A 24,141-nucleotide genomic window follows, 5' to 3' on the forward strand; every position below is an offset into this window, starting at 1 on the left:
AGGGTAGATACTTAAACGTCCATAGTAGGATTCCAAATCCAAGCGTTTTCAGAACGCTTCCTATTGGCTGAAATTTTATGACGTAATAGATTCTTATTAAGCGCAAATCTACTGTAGTACTTGACGAAAAATAAAACGTCGTTAAACACGCAAAACCATAAGACGTTACTTAAAACATCGTTTATTGTCGTGTCGGTAAATAGGAGAAAATTAATTGGCTTATGGGTAAATACTTTGACACCGTTACGGACCTAAAAGGGTGAAAACTAAACTATGATGTTCTTGTATATATAATATTTCTTTTGTGTTCTAATGCATTTTATTTCAACTTTCTTAATTTGATAAGCATTTCTATTTATAACTAACTAGGTTTAACATGCTATGAATAGTCTTTCAGATTATCTTCAATGGAGTTGTAAATGTAACAGAAGGGAGCAGGCAATGTGGTATGGTTAATCCTTAACCCGTTCCCATGGAGCTCAGTTGAAAAAGTGACTGTCCCCGTTGAGCCAAGATCTTGGACGCAAGCCTCATGTCATGGCTAGATGTTGCTTGCATCACAGCCTGAATTACTGAAACTGATTTTAAATGAATTATTTCAAATATTACAGTTTAATTTTAATCATATTAATTGCAAAGTCACATAAGCCGGAGAATGTGTATGCAAAGTTTAAAGTCATATTTAATCTGTGAAGTGTTTTTTTGTGATTTTTTCTGTTTTTTAATACGTAAGTCTCCTTATCTAGTGTTTGTCAATTTAGCCCAAACGCTAACACGATAAGCCCCCGGACGAAAATGTGGTACGACAGCATTGCAGCGGCTCGACGTCTCCTATTAACAGAGTTAAAAATATGTTCAAAATACCCGTTTGGTATTTTTCTTCTATAAGAAAACTAAATTATCTGGTAGGCCGTTTTGCTGATCGTCTGTTACGTCTTAAAATTTCATCTGTGACGTCATAAAATTTCAGCCAATAGGAAGCGTTCTGAAAACGCTTGGATTTAGAATCCTACTATGGAGACGGGCTCAAAACCAAAATGTGCACATTGTGCGCACAATGTGCACTTGCTATATGTGCACCGCATTCGAAGGTGCACATTGTGCGCACAATGTGCACTTGTCATATGTGCACGAACCAAAATGTGCACAATGTGCACTTGTTATATGTGCACCGCATTCGAAGGTGCACATTGTGCGCACAATGTGCACTTGCGATATGTGCACGGTTCAGTGCACATTTGAAGGTGCACATTGTGCACTTGCGATATTTGCGCCAAATGTACACTAAATCTGCATCTAATGTGCACCTCACTTGAATTTGATGTGCTATCAATGTGCCGGTGCGGCAAAGGTGGCTAAAAAGTTGCACACTCTGTTTTCCGTGATCACTTTTTCCACCGCGTGTGATGGTAAGGCGCTATTTGTCCGGCAGCCGATTATTATTATCGAACTTAAAAACAGACAGACAGGCAGATGTAGGATTTGTACTTTTCTTACTTACCAGAAGATAGACAGATTGTCACAAATTTAATTATTGTAGACCCTTTGTTCCGGACTAATGCGTTTGTCCGCGGGAATCGCCGTTCGGGTCAGCTACCCACCGACTTGGTTTTCCCTCAGGGACAGGACTTTGTGTGAATTTCGAAGTCTCAGAACTTTGTGTGCGGTTGCGTTTTGGATGGCGTTGTGTTGCATTGTCATTCGTCGGGTTGATACCGAGAGAATCGGACGCATTTTGAGCACGGTTTGCAATTTCGTTGGTTAGAGGCAAGAATAATTTTTGAATTGTGAAGTCATTTAAGCTAAGTTACGTGACGTATTAAAAAAACAGCAACTGATTGATAATATATGGAAAAAATGAAAAATCAACGTTTTATTTAATCAATATTCATATTTTTGTCATAAAATTACGAACATGGCGTTAACTTTACTCTGTAAAATACAAGTTGTGACGTCATGCTGGAGTGAACCGCTTTTGTTTACAGGTTTTCGGTTAAGGTTTATGTTCTTTCAAATTATTCCGTTCAGTTCCGGTTCTGGTCCTTAAAATTTTACAAAAAACGGTGATTCGGTAACAGTTCAGCATTCTTTACCTTTTTGGATGTTGCATAAATGTAGGCCTATGCCTTTACTTTTTATTTTCAGTAATTATTTTTTTCTCTGTAATCTAACATTATATATTTTTTATGTTTCTGTAGCATTATTTTACGGTCGTCTTTAACTTTTCTTTAGTGTATCGATTTTTATTTTTTTTTATTTCGATAGCCTTTCCTTTTTTATTCATTTTTTATTTACTTTACTATAATTTCATTTTTCTTTGTCATTTGAGGTTATATTTAATTTGTTTCTGTCGCGTTTTCATATTACCTACCTATCGATAGTATTTCGTTTATAATCTTGCTTAAAGTATTTCGCAAATATTGCTGCTGCAGTTTTCCGTTTAAAATTTTTCTATTCAACCATTTCCAACTTTATATCTTACGATTGGTATTTCGCCCTGAAGTGAGTATTGTTTTGTTCCCTAATTGCTTTTGTTCTATATGTGTGCCGTGACGCCTTCAATTTTCTGGTTTTATAAAAGAAACTTTTGTGTTGAATTTTTTTAAATTCGATAGAGCCACTAATTACGAGGTCGATAGAGCCACTAATTACGAAAGCTATTTTTAGGATTCATTGATCATTTAAAAACAAACACAAACAATCTAAGCAGACGTATCGCTATTCAATGTTCAACTAATTCTAACCAATTTTTTTCTAAGTTAACAAAATTAAAATGCAATAGTGCAGTTGAATTAGATTAAAAATGGTCAAACATAGATCTTTAAATACAAGAAGTGTTGCCTTACGTTTAAAATGTCCTATTAACATGCAATTGGTTTGGGGTGCCCAAAACGTGACATTTTTTCCGATAACCAATACCGTGAACAAAAAGTATCACAATCCGATACCCAATGACGTCATAACCATGCCCACATAAGCAGAGTAGTTAAAAATTATGAACGTTTAAAAATACTTTTACGGGTTTTAAGGCTAAATTTGCAGGTTTAGTTACCTCCAGTTGTTAACTTATTTGTAAATTTAACCCATATAATCGAAAATCCATACAATTGGGACTCAATTAAAAAAAAAGAATTATAAAAAGAATCGATCGAAAAATAACATGCATAATAAATCCACTCCATATAATCGGAAATCCATAAAAGTGGAACTCAAATAAAAAATATATCATAATAAAAAGAATGGCACGAAAGATAACATGTATTACTTGATCTTTTCCATCCAAAAACATCATCGGAAAAATCGTTTAATATGAAGTTATTTATTTTTCTGTATAACGTTCACTGATACATTGTAAGTTGCACATTGAGCGATAGTGCACAAAGTGCACTTAATCGTCACATATCGCAAGTGCACATTGTGCGCACAATGTGCACATTTCGGTTTGCGTACATATCACAAGTGCACAATGTGCGCACAATGTGCACCGAACCGTGCACATATCGCAAGTGCACATTGTGCGCACAATGTGCACGTTTTGGTTTTGAGTCCTGTTGCTACTATGGACGTTTAAGTATCTACCCCCGGAGAGGAACCCTAAGTCTTACTAATTATTAGAGCAAGGGAGCAAGTTATTTATAAATCAAACCACTCAGTTTAAATAAAATGACGAACCATTTGGTAAACTTTTCCAAATGTCAGGAATAATTCAACTAAAAATTAACAAAAATAAACAAAATATGGCAATCCAATTGTTTGTTTTTTTGTACAAAACTTTTTTATAACATTATGTTAAATAAAAAACACTTATATAAAAAAAGACCCCCCCCCCCTTTTGAACTATAGACATAATCACGTATGGGTAATGTTGTACCTAAGCAAGCTGGACGATTAGCAAATTTTAATTATATATTCCGTTTAGGGTTCCTCTTTTTCCCGGATTTTTTCACTCCCGGGAAACGGGATTGACAAATGAAACTTCCCGGGAATCCTGACGAAATTTCTATGCCCTAATTACGTCATTATGATGTTTAAAATTACTTTATATTAGCTCCAAACGTTTAATTAAGCTCATATATGTTCTGTAGTATTCCTTCTGCAATCTTACAAGACGATCTCGTATTAAAGTCAGCACCCTTTTTTTTTTTTTTTTGCAAAACATTTTTTTTTGCAAAACATGCGCATACTAGGCGCATTTTTATTGGTAAAATAAATTTAATTACGTTTTTCCGCTGGTAAGCGCAAAAAAGCAGCTCAAGCATCGACTTTAATAGGTTTGGTGACATTTTTTTTCTTTGTGTTAGTCAAAAATGACAATTTTTTTAGTTTTGCTATGTTGCCGAATAACCGGGATTGTAAAAAAAATTTCCCAGGATTCGGGATTGTTAATTCGCGGGAAATCCCGGGAATTTCCCGTCGAAACATTCCCGGAGAGGAACCCTAATTCCGTTGTCACACAAACAGCCGAAGGAACAAACCAACAAGCATACAACTACAGTTTTAAAAAAAAACTTTTATTTTTCAGCCTTGTTTCTAAAAATATTTAAATAGTAACATGGCTCAGAAAGACAACCTTAATCCACAAATACATCAACGTGTCACTCCACGTCAGAGACCAATCAAATCCACTGATCTTGACAATGACATTCGTGATCCAGTTGACTCAAGGGAAGTGTTTGACATGATAAGGGATATAAATGATCCTGAACACCCACTTACTCTTGAGGACTTAAGAGTGGTTAATGAGGATGACATCAAAGTCGACGATGGAAAAAGTTCTGTTGAGGTGATTTGTAGCATTGTACGCAGCGTTTCTGTTCTTATCCTTATTTGGCAACGCTCACTGACAGATCCATAAATAAATCAGATCTAGTAAGATACAATTAAATGAGGCTTAATTTTATACCTGCTTGACCAACCATTATATTCCTGACTTGAAATTTGTTATATAAATGTCTTTTCAAAACAGCGTATTTAAACCCTAGTCCCCGAAAACAGGGTTTACCAAACTTTTTCATAAAAACCCGGATAACTGTAAGGCCTGACCACCGAGGGCATGATAACTGTTAGAATTTCTGATCGAGGGCTGAATATAAAAATTGTATTAAACTTTACTAACATGAATACAGTTATATTAACTTAGAAATACAAGCTATCCTGACAATAGCCACTTCTTTTTAAAATTGTGCAGGTTTCAAACATGATTCTTTACAACCCTAAGGTGGTTTGTGCTTACATGGCAAAAACAATCGATGTGCACCTTAATTTTCGATTATTTGCCTGCCAAACAACACAAACTTCAAATTATGATTGAATACAAAACCAATTTAGCATTACAGGGCGGAGTAGCTAAATAAAATACATATATATTACATTAAATGTAACAAACTAGTAACAGAATTACCATAACTGTTAGTTTGTATAACAATTTTTCTTACAAGATCTTGGACAACTATGACTGAATTGTTGTTTTAATACCCCAAAATCAGCTATCCCTTTATAGTTATGTCCATTATCGAGTTATGCATACCAGAGTTGTTTTGTGCTTAAATGGTATAATAATTTAATTGTGCAATCAAATAAATTAGGTGTACACTCAAAATGATTCTTAGTGATACACCTGTCACTAAAAACTTAAAAACTACAAAATCGATTCAGCATTGCAAGGTAGCTAAATAAAAAAATTGCAATATACAATATAAATGTTTTATAAAAGATTTTGTCCTTTCTGTTCTGACCCCCTCTTTTTCTTCGTAGGTTCTATTTACTCCCACAATTCCTCATTGCAGCATGGCAACTTTAATAGGATTGGCAATAAGAGTGCAGCTTCTGCGAACCTTGCCACCCAGATTTAAGGTTGCTGTTGAAATTTCTCCTGGATCACACCAGTCTGAAAAAGCTGTCAACAAGCAACTTGCAGACAAGGAAAGAGTTGCTGCCGCCCTGGAAAATCAGAACCTTCTGCATGTTGTGAACCAATGCCTCACTCTTAAAAACTCTCAATATGGTTCAGCTGTATAGACTTGACTTTTATCTTACTTTTACTTTCAATCAATATTTTATGAAAAGTATATTCACTTATGGGGCATAACTTTATACTAATTTGGTAAAACCATAATTTTTGTTTTTTGCAAACCTTGTAAAAAACAGTTGCAACCTAAAAATCGTTTACCAAAATCAGCCAGTCTAATTAGGATTTTCATGTAGGCAAGGCAAGAAAACTCTATGCTGTTGTAAGGTTTCAACTAACAACCTCCAGCCAAACCGAGACCATCACTCTACCAACTGAGATATACAGGCTCCGTGGGAGGTTGTCGAGAAACGGCTATGGCACTGTTAACTGCTGCATCTTGGTCATACATAGAACCTCATTCAAAGGGAATCAACACCCCTGCCTGGGTGCTGTGGTTCTCGTCCAGTTACTAATGAGCATGTGTAGCTCAGTCCGGAGGTTGTGAGCATGAAATTCTAAAAAGGCCGGCTTATTTCAGTAAGCCTTTTCAAAGACTAAATGTGTGCTGTATCATTGACCAAAGTGACTGTAGAAAAGTTTTGTTTAATGTGTGTATGAATTTCATTGGTGTAGATATATTTGTTTAAATTAACAATGTTGTCATATTTTAAAATGCAGATTAACAATTAAATTGAATAATGTTTGTTAAAAATGACTGAAATTGCATTGATTCATCTGGGCAAATTAGTGTCATTTTGTTGCAAGCAAGACAAAGATTCAGTTACAACTCTTTGTGCATCAGTGTATTGCCACTCCACATTTTCAAAGGTGTATGACTTTGAAAAACACATTATTACTAAACTTAATGGAAATTGGACTATTTTGAAGGCGCAATGTGTTGCCAGCAGTGTGTCATGTACAACTCAGCCATGCATTTTGTTGTTAGAAAATGTCAAACAGCAGTTGCATGTATTCTCCCTTAAAAAATTTAATAAAATTGTAAAAGAAATAAAAGTTTCTTTGCCAACACTACCCTGCCATACATTTGAAAACTTCAGTTCTGGAAAAGCATTTATAATGAATGGACCAGCGCTGCTCTTTTTTGATATTACAAACAGCAAAGCAATACTTGTAAACAAATCATGTACAATGCAAGTGATGTTACCAAACAGTTTAGTAGATATTTTTGTTGTGCATACATTTGGAGACTTCTTATTAGAAACTTTACTACTTCTAACGGTGCAGTCCAATGAAGTCAGAAATGAATCCTGCATGGTAGAACGGGGTAATAAACCAATTGAATCACAGTGGAAATGGATGCAGTTAACAATTCAACAGCAAGTCTCAAAAATTAATATTTGTTTTGATGAAGGCCCTACATTGCCTAATGTCTATTCGAGTTTGGTGAATGATGTTTTGTTATGGAAAAATGAAGAAGGTTTGTTTTTCCTGTTTTTTTGTAAATAATAACTTTATAGCTTTTTAAACTAATTGTCCCCAAACAACCTGAATTGCAAGTAATATTTGTTGTACTGTGAATTTCATATTATAACCATATTTATTAAAAACAAAAACATTAGAAATAAACCAAAAAAAAATGAAAAAATGTCTTGTTATGTTTTGTTATGAACGATCTGTTTAGGTAACTGATGTTTTGTTTTTAAGAATATATTGTTTTCCTTCTAACCAATAGTCAACAAGTGATTATGGTCAAGGATGGCAATGTTGTTGATTGCTGTGATTTATCACCTCATACAGAGTGTTACTCCTTGAAAATAGTTGGAAGTAAAAGCTCTGCATTGCTCTTTGTAGAATGCAAAAATAAAATTGTTCTTGCTATCCCATTTTCAACATTTAAGGTAAGTGAAATCCATTTAACAAAATATTTTGTAGCATCTGGCATTAACAAAGATTTTGTAGCATCTGGCCTTTAAAAATTGTGAAGTTAACAAGAAAGTTGAACTAGGTTTGTCTTTTATAGGTTCAGAAAACATGGGATAATGTTGAACATACAGTATTAGGTGCTGTGTGTATTCCACCTAAAGTTTTAGAATCTGTCCTAATTTTACAGACACAATGTGGAAGCGTACAGGTTTGTCATACTTCACTTGTTGTTAGCAAGGTTGCAAGTTGTAACTTTGTTATTATTTTATCACAGATCCAACCGGAGCAGTTTAGCATTCTGACTAATCTTGAAGATATTTTAGTATGTGAAAACAAATCATGTTAGTAAATAAAACTTAGTAAAAATCTTTAACAATTAAATGGGCTAAAATAAAAAAATTACTTGCAAAAAAGTTGACCAAAGACCACTTGGTTTGAAGTATAATGATCCAACATATTTAATGTTTTTGTATTTCACTTACAACTTGAGCCTAGATTATTGCTATTAATCTATGTTTGTTTTTCTAATTATTATAGTGAAGGTTAATGGAAATGCAGAGGTAATGGATGATTTATTTTTGCATTCACCCCCAGTGGTTGCAATTGAAGAAGTAAAAAATAATGCAATGCTAAATAAAGTGTTTGCAGCTTTGGATGGGAATAAGCAAAAATTAATGGCAGATAATGAACATTTTCGGTAGTGGACTCAACTATAATCAACAGTAATTTATTCATTGAAAATATATAATTTTTTATGTTATTTTATTAGAGATACACTTTGTCATAAAGATGAAGTGATTAAAAGAACTCGGATTGCTATTAGACAGATGAACAACGATATTGAGAAAACTAACAAACAGAAATGTAACCCTTCTGTGGATAAGGTAAAAATTTTTAGATAAAAATACAGCTAAAAAGCACCCTCGTTTTGCCTCATTTCAATTAAACTATAGTTTGTATTTTCAGAAATTTGATTCTGGGCTTGTTGACCTGTTTTCAGGCGAACCAGCTACAACGGATCCTCTTACAGTTGACTTACAAAAAGTATTAGATTTGGGGCAAACCTGGAAGAAAACTATTGGAGATCATTTCTTTTTCGGTTTTGAGATTAAAAACTGCAGCACTGGGTACATTAAATAATTCGTACTTTACACCCGTTATCAGGTTAGTTTAACCGGTTTTCGAAAATTGTTTCACTGTTTTCGTTTACAGACCACTATCAAATATGTCGGTAGTTTTATCTCCTAAATGTCCAACAAAAGAACTACTCACGATCGAAAGCAAAGTGTACAAGCTTGAAATTAGTGATACCAATTGTGACATTAAATTGCAGTCTGGGCGTAAAGAAGAGAGCTCTACATCTGGGATACCCATAGACAACCGTTGTTCCGAAATTTTGGTTTCAAATGAAATTGCGTCGATTGTTGTTTCGGGCAGATTGCCAGATTTTAATCACGATCGAACTAAAGTAACATTCGATGCAACGATTGTAGCGTGCAAGCTGATTAACGAAGCTTGCAATGAAAATCGTTTTCTGTTTTCCGCCGGAGAATTGTCCCTTACTGCCAACGAAATAGCCACTGGCAGTCTGGAGATGGATCCAATTCATTTAATAAAGGCCCCGCTATCAGGTAATTAAAGTTTGTGACTCATCGTAAATAGTCGCCAACGGAATATATAGAATTACGTTTTACATAAAATCAAGTCTTTACTACCTTAGCTACAAATCAATGAGAATAGTTCCTCACGTAGATATATTTATCAGTTAATGTAATTAAAAGATGTTGAGCGTAAACCGTAACTTTCTTACTTAAGATTACCTAATTAATAGATTAGCTAATCAATAGGATAACATGGTACAGTTAAAATGGCCAAAAGCTAAATTTACATTAAACGACTTTTGTCTCGGATGATACTGAGAGATTGCCAAACACCATCAATTAAGCATTGTTTAGTAAAAGTTCAATTATTTCTGTCAACAGAAGATTTTACTCGTTGTATGATAACCACTGAGGCCTACTGCTCATCTGTATCTCGGTTCACAGTCTGGTCGAAAACGCACGATGTTGCAGCCTCACTAAAGGTACCAAAGCCTGCCAATGAGTGCCATCGGTGTCTTTCCCACTTAACTCGAAAAGCAACGTGTTTTTTGTAGATTCTGCTCCAATCGCTAGATTTTGCGTGCAATTTGTTGACACCTGAGTATATATGCGCGAAGCGCGGTGCCCTTTACCTTACACAAGTTCAAATTGACCCAGTAGAAACAAGACGGGCGAAGGTGGTTGTACGATCGAGGTGGGTTCGGTTAACATGTTTAATTTCAAAACAGCGTTTTGGCAAAGAGTGGCACTCAATTAACACTAGATTTACCGCGTGGTGGAGACGAGGATGCGAACATTTTTTCCACAATGTGCAAAAAATGTGCGCACATTTTAAAATGCCCCCAAAATGTGCGCACTTTTTTTTAACAATGTGAAAAAAAGTGCGCACCTTTTTAACCGATGTGGGCTCATTTTAAACTGCCGTCAAAAAAGTGCGCACCTTTTTGAACAATGTGCGCACATTTCAAAAAGCCTTCAAAATGTGCGCCCTTTTTTTAACAATGTGAAAAAAGTGCGCACCTTTTTAACTGATGTGGGCTCATTTTAAACTGCCGTCAAAAAAGTGCGCACCTTTTTGAACAATGTGCGCACATTTCAAAATGCCTTCAAAATGTGCACACTTGTTTTTACAATGTGCGCACATTTTGAACTGCTTTCAAAAAAGTGCGCACCTTTTTAAACAATGTGGGCACATTTTAAAAAAGCCTTCACAATGTGCGCACAAACTGTAACTCTAAAAACTCTTACTCTTACTCTAACTCTAACTTTAACCCTAACTTAAAAATGTGCGCACATTTTGAAGGCATTTCATTTTGTTAAACTCGGAAAATAGCATTTATCCATTGCGAGGTCCATTTTGCCCCGCCTTCCCCTAGGTGTATTTCAGATCACTTTTTATCTGTCCCTCAAGACATTTTATGTTTTTCGTGTGTCCCCTTTTAAACAATGCCCCTTCCCTTAGTGGTGGCTACCTCCAGGTCGAAATCACCGACTTAAAACAAAAGGTTTTCGTGCGCAAAAATGTGTAAAAAAACACTTTTTTTTCACAATGTGCGCATATTTTTGGCACATTTTGGCGTGCACATTTTTGCCCCATTGTGCAAAATAACGCCACGTCCCCATTGGCGTGGTGGCCTAGGATTACCGCGAGCGGTCAATATGACCGATATCCAATAGAGATAAAAATTCATTTCATGCTATAAGTTGTCTTTACTATTGAGAGACCTAAACCTTTTATAAGTGTGAGAATTATACGCTTTACGCTCCATTATAATACCATGCTCAGGAATAAACTTCATAGACCATAGCTATACGAATGGCGTTGGTGGCACCCAACCTGTTTTTCGCTGCGTAGAGGGAATTTGTTTTTTGTTTTTTTCTTACTTTCGCTTTCTGCTTCCTTCAACCATCGAATTTTGATAAGAATGAACTCGAAAGTAACTTACTGTTACCAGCTACTTAGCAATTGTCCGATGGTTGTTTTTAAATAATAGCGAAACAAAATTCTATTGTTTAGCGCGATTTTATTCGTGGAGGAATTCGAATTACTATACAGTTGAAATGATCGTTGGCGGTAATTCAAGGTAATGCGATTCTCATCTCGAACTGTGGTTATTGTAATAAACTAAAAATTTACCTGCCAAAAGTTGACCCGAGGAAAAGTCAAGAAGTTTTAATATTTTAACAGTTACCAAAGCGGAAATATAAACGATTAAAAATCAAAAACGGTCAAAAAATGACCGCACCGATAATTCCAGTGCTAAAGCTAGTAACCTTTAATTTAGGAACAATCCGTCTGTTCTGTTTCCCGTTGAATCAACCTTTCACCACTTCGGTGTATATGGTAATTAATCTTTCACAAACTTCGTTTAGGACTTTTATTAGTGGCATGAAAATCTATTTTTTAATTGTTTTGTTATTTTCAGTAATTTTCTGTTTTTCCTCTTAAGATCCAAAAATCAAAGTAATCTACTTATAAGCTTCTTCGGCGAACAGATGCCTCGCATCTTACACTTTGAAACTTGTGGCAACCGTAGCAGCAACCAAAATACATCGGCATACAGCGACCATATTCCGAATATTGGAAAGGCTGAAACAGCATCCAGCAAATTTAACCTGGTCGATATCCTAAAAGAACAGTTACTTTTAAATGAATTGGAACTGGATGCGTTGTGACAAAAGTGTGTTTGAACGAAGTTTAAACAAATATACTGCTTATGTTGATCTATAAGTTGCAACTTTATCCCTAAACCAGCAATTGGCACCCCCAGGTAGGAGAGGAAGACGCCTCGCCATCCTGAAGGTTTAAAAATATGTTATCCTTGGTCTTGCCGACGTCCGGAAATTCACCAAAACTAGATGGGTTAAAGATAAGGAGCTTAAATTTTCAGTCTAAAACAGATCTCGGGCACGTATAACCGTGTACAATAGGCTGCTGCTAACATAGACGTGGAACAGGTGATAGGCCCGGACACCAACACATGTCGTTTTAAGTCAGTGATTTCGACCTTGAGGTAGCCACCTCCGAAGGAAGGGGTTGCTATTGTTTAAAAGGGGCACACGAAAAGCATAAAATGTCATGAGGAACCGGTAAAAAGTGATCTGAAACACATAGGGAAAGGCGGGGCAAAGTGAACCCGTAAGCGTAAGGAATAAATGCTATTTTTCGAGTTTTATGAAATAATTTTTGATCAGTAGCCCAGTGCAGCAATTGAAAGGTCCAACTGAAAATTACTCCTATGCTAAAAAAACAACTTGAAACAGAATACCCTTCTTTTAACTCCGATATCGTAGCAAAGTATTAGAAAATAGAGGTGTAATGCAAAATAACCCCACCTGGTAAAGCATATATGCTGATAGTAAAAGGTACTATCGCGGCATTTGTTGATTAAAAACAAGTGCAATATGCAACCAGAGCAGTGAATCTCAAGTGTGTCCCAGAACGTAATATTAAAAAATAATTAATTCATTAATCTATGACTAAAATTGGTATGCAGCCAAGGTCGCGAGAATGTACAATATCTCTCCTATAACTGATTGATAAGGGTGTGGTGTTTACAAGCTACCTTGTCTTGAATCAAGTGCCATTGTTATAAATAAATGTACAACTTGGCAAAAATGTGCTGCTATTTTTTACTAAATAAAAACGTAGTATGGTCTATGACCAGAAGTCTACATCACCCGTCATTGTAAAATTAGGCATTTATAAAAAAACCTAGCGTAAGAAATATCTTAACTTTAAATACGATTAGCAGAATTTTAAGAAACGTGTGGCTCCAAACAATCTAAACAAACAACTCTAGGTATAACGTAGCTGTCAAACTTTTGACCGCGGGTTTATAAATTCTAAAATATTTATAGTTTAATCAAAAACGATAGTTTTATGCATTTTGGCAAAAAATGAAACATTGTATTTTTATAATCCACTAATAACAACAATTAACTCACACATCGCCGTTGCTGACTTAACGCTATATCAGTTTATTTATTAAAAACATAATATCTGCGCCTGAAGCAATTCGTTTTTCACCACACTATCAACTACCGTTTAAAAAAAAGAGTTGACTTAGACTTCAGTTATTTCACAAACGACTTGACTGGGACTTAAGTAGTTTTAAAATGACTTGTTTATAAAACTGAGAAACCTGCGTTGTTAGTTTACAAGGAGGCGTAATGCAATAAGACTCAATAACGGCAACAGACAAAAAACTTTCGATTTAGCATGGCTAGTGGCCCCATTTAAAGTATTGTAATGAGTCACTGTTTCCAAATGCATTAATTAAATTAAGTATTTTAAGTTGAATTAATTGACTTGACTATAGTTAGGTGTTTTGGACAAATAATTTTTGGTTGAAATGAAGTGTTTTTTTAAATTTTTTTGTAAAATTTGTTATTTTAATCATAATTTTTTCGTATAAAACGATTTGCTTGCTATGTTGCATTTTTATAATTTTAGTCGATTTGCGGCATATTATCGGACACGTTTACCAATTTTAATAGTTTTACATTTCATTTTATGTCAAGGACTTGACTAAAAGTTGAATTGCTCTAATTATAACTTGTGTGGGACTAGACTTATAACTCGGACTGATATCGACATTACTTGTTATTTATTAACAAATACTTGACTTGGATGATTAAAAATGACCCTTTTATTGAAAAACAAAGTTTTGCACAAATGCAATCCAAGTAATTTTAAGTGTAAGGTATTACAGCACTATAGCTAGCCTTTACAGTCTTGTACCTTATGGGGTGCCTTTTAAACCTTACCTAAGCTGTAGAGAGTAATTTTACCATCCATTATAAACAGTCCGCTGCCGAGCTGTTAAATGCCCCCGAATAGCGGCCAAGCTGAAAGCAGACGTCTAAGACACTATATAGAACAGGGATGGCGAACAACTGACCCGCGGGTCTCGAAGTGACCACCACAGATTTTCAATGACCCACTTGTAAATCTAGAAATATATGTCTTCAATCATCTTCAGGAAAGCGTAAATGTAAAAAAATAATTTTTGTGGGTCGTGCAAAAGTGTTTTAGGGGTGACGGTTAGGCCTATGACTGCACTTCAAAATGCGTGCAGAAGAGCAGACAACTAAAATCATTTTGTTTATCGCTGTAAAACATTAAGGGTGGCAATCCTTTAAGACGGGGGCGGCCATCTTCTCAAGTCGGCGGGCGGAAAAAAAGGACTTGGCGGGCCGGATTTCTAGTCAATATATACATTGTACTGCTATAGCCTACATGTTTTTGTCGCACACGGCAACACATTCATTGCACAGCAAACATATTGCTTTTTTTCAGTAGCGGTACTTGGGCATCCAATCCTTGTTAAATTTACACCTTTACGTTTCTTGGCAAGTTTCCAGGGAAAATGTTGTTTGTAAATTCTAAATCTAGTTTGGGTACACACAATTGGAAGCAACAATACCTAAAGCAGAAAAATCAATAATGCCAAAACACCAACGACATAATAAAGCCAATTAGGCCTACACAGTAATACCCACGACAGAATAAGAACTTAATCGTCTGAATAAGACATAAATCTGTCGGAAAGGTATGGCATCGGCCGTTTTGGTGTCGAATTTTGGGCGCCCTGGAGGGTGCCGTTATGGCGCCGCTGTTTGGCCTTTGATTTTCTGGCCCTGTTTGGGGTTATAGGTGGGAAAGGGTTGAAACTGATGTCATTAGAAAAGTTAGTGATGTAACTAATAATTACTATTATTTGACGTACCGGTAGTAAGCAGGTAGTGGGGGATTGCGGCAGACTGTTGCCGCCGGCCACATTATCATGTAACACCGGAAACGCTCAAAATCTCATCGCCGGTCCGGCCCGCGGGCCGTATTTTACCCGCCGCTGCTTTAAGGGATATTACCAAATGCGTGCAGAAAATCAGACAACTAAAAGCAGTTTGTTCATCGCTGTTAAACGTTACGGGTGGCGATCCTTTAAGATCGCAGAATAAAAATTCTAAAAACCCTGGTTAAACCATGCTTGAAAGCTTTCTGCTGAACTCCTGTTACACCATAAAAAAGCTGCAGCATTTCTTAACTATTTAGGTTCTTAATATTCGTTTGAACCCGAATTTGGAAATCGCCCAAAAACCTTGAAATACCTAACCTGACATTAACACTTAAAACGACGCAGCAGCAAAGTTAGCATATAATTACATTTTGTAAGGATTAAGTCGTTTTTGTGACCCGCGCTTTGAAAAAGGTTAGCCATCGCTGCTATAGAACAAAAGTGACGACGGATTGTTACCCACTGGAGTTTACGTTGTAACTATGATGATTAGTCTTGCTTGCAACTGTATTTGATTGTATTAAGAAGCTTAGATTTGTCGGTCTCAGAAAAAATCTGGCACAAAAAGTAATGAACGATCGTCAAAAGTTTAACGCCACAAGTCTAATTAGCCTACTCATGCACATGGCGGAAACAGGCTTCTTGAATTTTTTCTGTTTTCATCACAATGGTAGCCAACAGAATGAAACCATATATTTTATAGCAATAGGTTTTCTTCAAGTTCAGTGGCTGTTTAATTGTAATGGTTGCGGTGTTCATTGGTTTTAAGAAATGGTATTTCGAGCAAATCTCGAAATTTAACCTACTGCATAAAATATTCTCAAGGCCAAAATATTGTAATATAAATTATTTTTTGAAGTTTAAAGAGTTGTAAAGAGATTTTTTTTTGTTGGGTAAACTCGATGACCTAACCTAGAGTCGACTTTTAAGAATTACCATAAAGGTATAAGGCTATGTACCGTCAATCGCCGCACGATGTTAGGCTCCTGTGAGCAGTTGGCAAAAAAACGCCGCAGTCCTGCGTTAGCAGTTAACGACCACATAAGTAAATTATTCGCTGGTCACTTTACGAACCAATCTCTAAAACGAAGCAGTTAAAGTCCGGATTAAACCAGATACGGCGGCGCAAACCGGTCAGAACAAGTGACTGAATAGCAAACAGTTAAACCGAAAACCTGGGCTTTATATATAGGTGCGTTTAAGTATTTATGCCTTTTGATTACCCGTGATTTAGCAAATGGGATTACGAAAGAAAATCAGCAACTTGTGTAGCGAGGCTATTCAAGCTTTGACCAGTTTTAACGCTTAGGGTTGCACAACGTGTAAATTATAAAATAAAAGTTGTGTGGAATAATTATGTTAACACAAGCTAAACACGTATGATTGATAAATTTGTTGTTGCTGGCCAAAAATGCCATTGGAATTTGAAAGAAAAAAAAGAGTTTTTTTTAAATATTTGTAGTAGCGCATCTAGTAATTTTAGAAGTTATGTATCGGCAAAACTATTTTTGTTCACGAGTCGAGCAATTTATTTTATGACTAAATATTTTGTTTTAAAGTTTTGTTAGATTATTTTAGTTTCTTTTGCATAAAATAAGAGCGTGATCATTAACACCCGATACTTAATAATTAAAGCAGGCCGGTTTAATAGTGTGACCTGTATGGATGCAGCAGGTTTTGAAACATGCGTATTCTACAAAGCGCTAATTAGGTTTTTATGAACATTGCTATGCTAAATTTAGACACGCGTCACAAAAGAACAACCTGCTGGGTTATCGCAACATTGTCTGCTTCGTTGTAGTAGTTAAGTACAAAATAAACTTTTTTTTTGTACAGCGCAGTAACACAAATTGTTTCATTGATTAACGGTTAAACGGCTATAATTTTAAGAGCAAGAAATTCGCTTCAACAGGCTCAACGTTAGCTAAATTCTGCCCTAAATTTGTCTGCAGTAAGTCTGTTTATTTGCTATTGTTATCAGGAACAGTTCACTGGCTACGACATTCAAAAAATATAACTTAAATTAGCGCAAAGCCCGAACATTTTTGTGTTTACCTATTGTTAAAATATACCGGTAGGCAAAAAAGATTCGCCTTAAAGTATTTTAAGCCGATTTGGTTACATGTTTTAATATTTTTAACAGAAGTAATTGGCTTGGATTAGGAGACGGGGATGCGAACATTTTTGCACAATGTGTTGGGCATATTTTGCATTTTTGCACAATTTTTGAAGGCAGTTCAAAATGTGCGAACATTTTTTGCACATTTTGGCGTGCACATTTTTGCGCACATTGTGCAAAATAACGCCACGTCCCCTGTTGTGGATTAGTTAATAAATACCTGTGACCATTCGACTTTGTAGGTCAAAACACCAGAAATGTCACAATCGTCAAAAAGAAAGATTGACTTAAGCACAGACTTCGAAAAGGCTTTAGAAGAAGCAGGAGACTGTGGTTTGTATCACCTCTGGCTCATGTTTCTTATAGCGTTGCCCTATATACTTGTTGGGTCGCATATGGGAGCATCCGTTTTCCAAGCTATGACGCCAAAGTACTTTTGTGATGACTACTACAGCACGTGGATAGAAAAGGTTTGTACCTTTTATATCAGATGTATATTGCGAATTACAAAATGTGTTTATATTGACTAATTGATAACGGTGACAATTCTTTGGCCCAACATTTATTGTAATCCTGCGACTATTTAGGCCAATGCACGATTTTTATAAACTCATAAAGTTTAATGTTTTGTATATTTTTGTGGTATGATATAGAGCAGTGCTTAGCACATGTATCGTACCATCTACCCAGGGCTTCATATTGTTTTTATTCTCCACCTGTAAATGTGATGTTTTCATTCCCAAACTCATTTAGGGGATCTATGAAGTGCTTTTGTATTATTCTATTATCTAAGGGTAAAGTATATGCGGATAAAGATGCGAAAGCAGCGACCACCAAGATTACAATACAACAAATTTTTGCTGAAACTATTTAATTTATTTATTTAAATTACTTTATAGAATTGCAACATGACCGGATCGGGCGAAAAACATGTTAACCTGTTAAATCGAGATAAAACTCCTTCGTCGGAATGTTACAGGTAAAACAAAGTCATTTATGATGTGATCGTACAAATGTCGCCTTTTATGGTGTGCTATATAGTTCATGGTGTAAACTAAATATTGAGGTTTTTTATTCATGTTAAAGCTGTTTATAAGCTTGTTTAACACTCTCAGCTATGGTCGTACACGGGCGTGGATCATGTCGCCAATTACCCGTTTATGTTGACACAACTGTTTTGCAGTCTCAAGTTGGATTTCGGCAACACAAGCGTGGAAGAGACCTGTTATTTCGTAACACGAAATAATTCTGGCACTATAAATTCGACCCTGCCCGAATTTCCGCATGTCCATTGCAACAGTTGGGTTTACGACAGATCCGTAATGCATAGCACTATTGTTACCGAGTTCACACTGGTATGCGGCGACACTTGGCGCAGTTATATATCTCAATCTACTTTCATGTTCGGGGTCCTTTTGGGAACCCTTGGCAGTGGTGCGATTTCCGACAGGTACGATATTACATGTGGCTGCATATCAATACCATTGCATCTTTTTGACGTTTCACTTTATTGTTGTTTATGGCGAAAGATTTAGTTCACAAAGGGCAAAGGCGCTTAAGCTAAAGAAAAAATATATTTTATATATGTATATTATATATTAAAAACTAATCGTTTGCAATATAAGACAAAATAACGCTGACAACAAGCAATATATATAGATACTATTTATCTGCCGCCACATATGATATTAATTACTGTTTATTTGTCGCCACAAAACCCTGTAAATGGCTCTCGTTGATGGCTAATACAATTTTTCAACTCTATTGGGTTAATAAAATGTTTCTTGCAACGGTTTTTATAACAAAATACATTTTTAGGTGATAATAAATTCGCTAAATACAAATAAGGGTTTTAAACCGACAAAAATGAACGTTCTTCATAAAGTCTTATATTTATAGTTGTGTTGTACAAAATATTTATGGTAGATAAAGTTTGCGTTCCTTCATTTCGTTTCCAATTACAATATTTTGTTCATCAACGTTTGTCGTAATGTTTATACGTGTGTAACTGTGTATGTATACAGGTTTGGTAGAAGAACTGCCTTCCTCTTATCAGGAATTGGATCTCTCATTTTTGGCGTGGCAACAGCGTTTACACAGTCCTACGCCATGTACATTCTCATGAGATGTCTATGCGGTCTTTTTGTGTACACTATGTTTCCAATACTTTTCATATTAGGTATGTATTCCTTCTTAAAAAAAACTAATTAAAAAAGCTACAAATAGATCGATACTGATTTTCTACATAAATGGAAGTACATGAAAGACATCCCAGACTAATCAAATCTGTCGATCAATGGTGCAAGCAAGGCAGGCTGCAAAAAAAAAGTAGAGCCTGAAGTGAGGTTCGAATTCACGACTTCCGGCTATACCGGGACGGTCGCTCTACCAACTGAGCTGCACAGGCTCAGAGGGGAGCGAGTCGAAAACAACCATACGCCAATGCTTGCTACATCTTGTGAGGGGGCCTACAAGCAACTTCACATTGAATGTGGGAGTAAACGCTGAGTAAAAATACATACGCTGACTAAATATCGCATAAGTTCAACCGCAAAATATTTCTAAAGGCCTAAAAAACAATACCACTTATTACCGGAAACTGTATCTTTTGTCTTACCAAAATCTGTTTTGTGTTTTTCAGTTTCGGAAATAATTGTCGTTCGCCACCGAGCCTCCCTTGCTCAGTTTGCTGAGGTGTCTTTTGCAATCGGTTTAATGCTTCTTGCATTGCTCGCTTACTTCACCCGAGACTGGAGAAGTCTCCAATTGGCTATTTCTGTACCTTGCTCTGTTTCCATCTTTTTGTGGTGGTTTGTACTGTCATTTAATATTATGAATTGTTCAGGCCGACTAAAAATCTTTCTGTATAATTTAAAATAAGTTATTATTTCTGCATACAGTATGTTTGACAATAATTTAGTAAGATTTACTCAGTTTACTTGTTTATGGGGTTAAAAAATATTTAACGCTGATTTCGTCCACGCAGAAGTATTCGCTAGGCTAGAGGTACGTGCAAAAATACGTTAAAGAACCCCTGCACTTTTAAGTCATACCTTAATCGCGTCCGATTTAGTTTTAAATTAATATTTTTTTTGGTTTTCGCAATAGCTTGTACGATACTGGTGATGGTTTGCATCCTAGATAAGTAACCGTTACGACCGTCCCGCAGTAAATACGTTTACTTTATAATCTGGAGTATTTTTTTTTAGAAAAACCCAAGCATGAGTTGAAAACTATTGAGTTGACGTCAATATAAAAAACTGAAAAAACAACGGCATTTTCACTCAAGTAAAGTTCGATGGTCAATCGCTAAACAGATTTAGTATCCCACATTTGCAAGTTGATTTGTCATTTATTATAATGCATCTTCCAGGGTTCTTCCAGAGTCGCCACGGTGGCTGATTGCCAACGACAAGCACAGGCAAGCCGAGGAAGTCATTCTTAAGATGAAGTCCGTCAACAAGTCCGAATGCCACCATTCTATAAAGATCGTTTCCATTGAGAACACCACAGTTGGTATGGAACAAACAATCCCTCTTAGGCCTATATGGTTAACACAGAATTCTGTGGTTGCGATTATTTTGTATGACATAGGCTGCAACTTACGTAATGTAGAAAATCTGATAATTGTGCGTGTTTTAATAAACCTAATTGAAAAGTTTGCCATCAATTTTACGCAATTTTTATGCTCACATGCCCAAACTGTTGCGTTATAGGTTAAAGGGTATATATATTATTAGCTTTGTTTCGGGGCTTTGTGATTTTTGTCTAAAATTCTAAAACAAGGATTTTAGAAAGCTATACCTTTTTGTATGTGACGTTTTGCTAGTAACGTCAACCTCATAGCACATGTTATTCCAGAGGAAGAAGTGCCAATGCAGACGGCGGAAGACGGCCCAGCAGAAGATGGCCTCCAACAAGTTGTAACCCTAAAACTGGAACAGCAAAGCGTCATGGATCTGTTCAAACACAAAAACATTCGACGCGTCACAATCGTAATGTTTTACCAATGGTAAGCTGTCTGTTTGCTGTATATAAGATTTTTTGTAATCATATTAGGCCACGGTCTAAAAACGTAAAACTATAATAGGCTATGCGGCGTTTGGAAGTTGGTAACGTCGCTGTCTTAAAAACTTGGTATTGGGGCAAAGTTACTCTAAGCACTTTTGAAACCATTTTTGCAGTAACATCCTAGTAAAGTTCGCATCCTGCGTCTTTAGTTTGGCTTAATTAGGCTTTGTAGTACTTAACAAAAAGTATATAACGCTGTATAGTTATAATGCAAAAGTTCTCACCTATATCACGTAGATGTTTGCAAAAACTGTTCAGGTCAAGCTGCGAACTTAACTAGGATATTACTGTAGTAAAATAGGTAAAAGTAAATGCCCAGAAACTTATTAGGCCACAGCCAAAATAAATCACTGGTCGCAATGTAATACGTTTTTTGTGCCTTAAATTAGGTTCGCAGTTTCCTGCGTTTACTACGCTCTGACGTTGAACGCCGCCGAACTTGGCGGTAACCCCTTCACAAATCTTTTTCTAAACGCCTTGGCGGAAACGGTTGCGGCATGCCTCGTCATCCCACTGGTCAACAAATGTGGAAGGCAACTTTGCAGCTCCATTAGCGAGATCATGGCCGGCGTGTTTTGCCTTGTTTTGTCTAACTTACCTAACGGTATGGCGATCTATAAACTTTTACGTGACCTATACTGTTTAAGATGTTATGTTTATAATTTCAGAAAAACGTTACTTTGTTTAGCATATGTTTAAGTAGTACACAATGCAAATTCTGTACAGATCATACCGCCTTGCTTGTGTTTTTCTCAATCCTTGGGAAGTTTTCCATTGCTATCTCATTCAGCACAATGTACATCCAAGTCTGCGAAGTTTATCCAACACAAATCAGGTGGGCAGTACATTGATAAAAACTTAACAAATTAGGTATAATATAAACAAATATTTCACATTCGGATTTCTTATAAAAAAGAATTCTCTTTTTAAAAGAAAGTGAATAATGCATTAGTTTTTAGCAGCTTAAGACTAGATCCCTATAAAGTACTATCCGGTTCAGACTTTGTCTGAGTTTAGCCAACTGTATTCACACCCAAACATTTAATTGTCATGCGACAATTTCTATCTACAAATAACTGTTTATATTTTAATTGTCAATGCGGTTTTATGGTTTATACATATAGGAGTCGCGCAACCGGAGCGTGCAGCGCTTGGGCAAGGGTTGGAGGAATTGCATCCCCTCTAATCGCAATGTTGACAATGTTGGTTCCAAGTTTGCCTTACGTGATTTTCTCCATAATGTCAGTCGTATCAGGTGAACGCAGATCTAAATTCGATCTGTAAATGCAAAACTATTGTTACATCGTAAGGACAAAGCAAGCCTCGAAACCTATACATACAGTATAAACTGTTTTTTTTTTACAGATATTGTACGAAACGTAGGGCGGTGTTTGTCTTGTTGTTCGATTGACCTTATTGTGTGATTATTTTTATTTATAAGGTATCTTGACACTTATGATTCCCGAGACGAACAACCGACCGTTGCTCGGGACAATTAAGGAAGCCGAAGCTTTCGCTGCCGCCAACCCGGGTCCGCTCCTCAATTATTTTCAGAGACGTAATGTCAGCAAAAAGAGAAGTTTGGCAAAGTGTTCTAAATCGCCAGACGCACCTGTTGAAAGATTTGCAGAACATATAGGTTGAGAGATCTGGACAACGAAAGCAAATAGACTTTTTTACGACCTACTTTCAGGGGTTTCACGAGTCATATTTAAAAGCGCAAAATGGGCAGCTCATTCAAAAAAAGTTTAGTACCCGAGCGTGTTCATATAACCTTTCTTGAAACTGGCGTGCCAACAAAAAACATGCAAGCACAAAAACTAACCACCTTGTAAAATTGAAAGACGCTATTGAGAAATTTGATCATGATTCTTTAATAGGAATGAAGTTATTTGCACATTTTCTAATTCAAATAAATATTTCCTATGATGACTAGTGCAAAAAACGTAATCTCCAAATGTTATTTATGGCCTACAAGCGAGACACAAAACAACCGTACAAAAGTTCCAAATAAGCTGCAAACGTTTCAGATAATTGTTTTGTGTGTTTAGCTCCTTTACCATTTAGGTATTGCTTTCAGCTGCCCCAAAAGATGGGAGATAATTTTGTGTAAATACTTAGTAGCGTGTTTCAGTGCAACCTTTCTCTCATGTTTTTCTATGTTGGAAGTAGAAAATAGAATTTTATGGAATGAATATGACGTTTGAGCTATGATTTGTGCTATCACAGTAACAAAGGTTAAGTTATCTTGTAAAATTTTGCTGCAGTACGAGTCACTTTTGAAGTTTCGCAACCTTTGAAGTTCGTTTATTTTCTGTATATATTGCAACTAACATTTTTTGTTGTTGAGATAAATAAAACGTCGGACTGTTTTGAGACAGTTTGTTTTATCTTAGCGTAGCACAAAACCAAAAAGAGATTCCAAAAATGTTTCCATTTAAATAGTTTTTGGGTTGAATTATCAAAAAAATTAGTTTAAATGATGACAAAAACTTGTACACCTTCAACCTCCTTGATCACCCCTGTAGTGCCACTGTGCCAATTACGACATTATGTTAACAGAGTGCGATGCAGTTCATAAAAGCAACACGGGGAAACGAAGCCATGCATTACTTTATTTTTAGACAATTCTACGGAAATTTAGGAACGGTTTATGTTTATAATGAACACAAAGTAAATACATTATAATAATTTAATTCCACTATACGGCCGGCG

At 36.0% G+C, this 24,141-nt stretch overlaps 2 protein-coding genes across 5 annotated transcripts; both read left to right on the plus strand.

The window, feature by feature from the left end:
- Window positions 1-4,526: 4,526 nt before the first annotated feature.
- LOC146160848 (MIP18 family protein galla-2-like) lies at window positions 4,527-7,382 on the plus strand. The gene is made up of 2 exons (XM_083384439.1): window positions 4,527-4,783; window positions 5,755-7,382. Exons 1-2 carry the CDS (start codon window positions 4,553-4,555, stop codon window positions 6,016-6,018), a joined length of 495 nt encoding a protein of 164 aa, XP_083240565.1. The 5' UTR covers window positions 4,527-4,552; the 3' UTR covers window positions 6,019-7,382.
- Window positions 7,383-7,620: 238 nt separating this feature from the next.
- On the plus strand, window positions 7,621-23,798 carry LOC146160849 (organic cation transporter protein-like). Of its 4 annotated transcripts, XM_083384027.1 has the most exons (12): window positions 10,099-10,129; window positions 17,598-17,825; window positions 18,255-18,334; window positions 18,539-18,805; window positions 19,380-19,534; window positions 19,997-20,165; window positions 20,729-20,871; window positions 21,217-21,367; window positions 21,816-22,030; window positions 22,153-22,261; window positions 22,551-22,681; window positions 22,868-23,798. In XM_083384027.1, the coding sequence occupies exons 2-12, from the start codon at window positions 17,613-17,615 to the stop codon at window positions 23,068-23,070; spliced, it is 1,836 nt and encodes a 611-aa protein (XP_083240153.1). In that variant the 5' UTR covers window positions 10,099-10,129; window positions 17,598-17,612; the 3' UTR covers window positions 23,071-23,798. The 4 variants fall into 4 exon arrangements, with proteins under 4 accessions (XP_083240157.1, XP_083240154.1, XP_083240153.1 ...); XM_083384030.1 differs by lacking the exon at window positions 22,551-22,681 and having other exon boundaries at window positions 22,868-23,059; XM_083384031.1 differs by lacking the exons at window positions 18,255-18,334; window positions 18,539-18,805; window positions 19,380-19,534; ... (5 more) ...; window positions 22,551-22,681; window positions 22,868-23,798 and adding exons at window positions 7,621-7,809; window positions 7,932-8,042; window positions 8,109-8,175; ... (3 more) ...; window positions 9,047-9,465; window positions 9,817-9,917 and having other exon boundaries at window positions 9,990-10,129; window positions 17,598-17,795.
- Window positions 23,799-24,141: the final 343 nt, after the last annotated feature.

This window comes from Ascidiella aspersa, chromosome 3 (assembly GCF_963924565.1).
Source record: "Ascidiella aspersa chromosome 3, kaAscAspe10.2, whole genome shotgun sequence".
NCBI classification, from domain to species: Eukaryota; Metazoa; Chordata; class Ascidiacea; order Phlebobranchia; family Ascidiidae; genus Ascidiella; species Ascidiella aspersa.

Excerpts from the sequence above, each read along its gene's own strand:
- LOC146160849 (XM_083384027.1), top strand. The coding sequence starts at position 17,613 with ATGTCACAATCGTCAAAAAGAAAGATTGACTTAAGCACAGACTTCGAA. Across the intron at positions 18,335-18,538 it reads CCTTCGTCGGAATGTTACAG|TCTCAAGTTGGATTTCGGCA; the intron begins GTAAAACAAAGT and ends ACTGTTTTGCAG. Across the intron at positions 22,682-22,867 it reads CATAATGTCAGTCGTATCAG|GTATCTTGACACTTATGATT; the intron begins GTGAACGCAGAT and ends TTTATTTATAAG.
- LOC146160848 (XM_083384439.1), top strand. The coding sequence starts at position 4,553 with ATGGCTCAGAAAGACAACCTTAATCCACAAATACATCAACGTGTCACT. Across the intron at positions 4,784-5,754 it reads ATGGAAAAAGTTCTGTTGAG|GTTCTATTTACTCCCACAAT; the intron begins GTGATTTGTAGC and ends TTTTCTTCGTAG.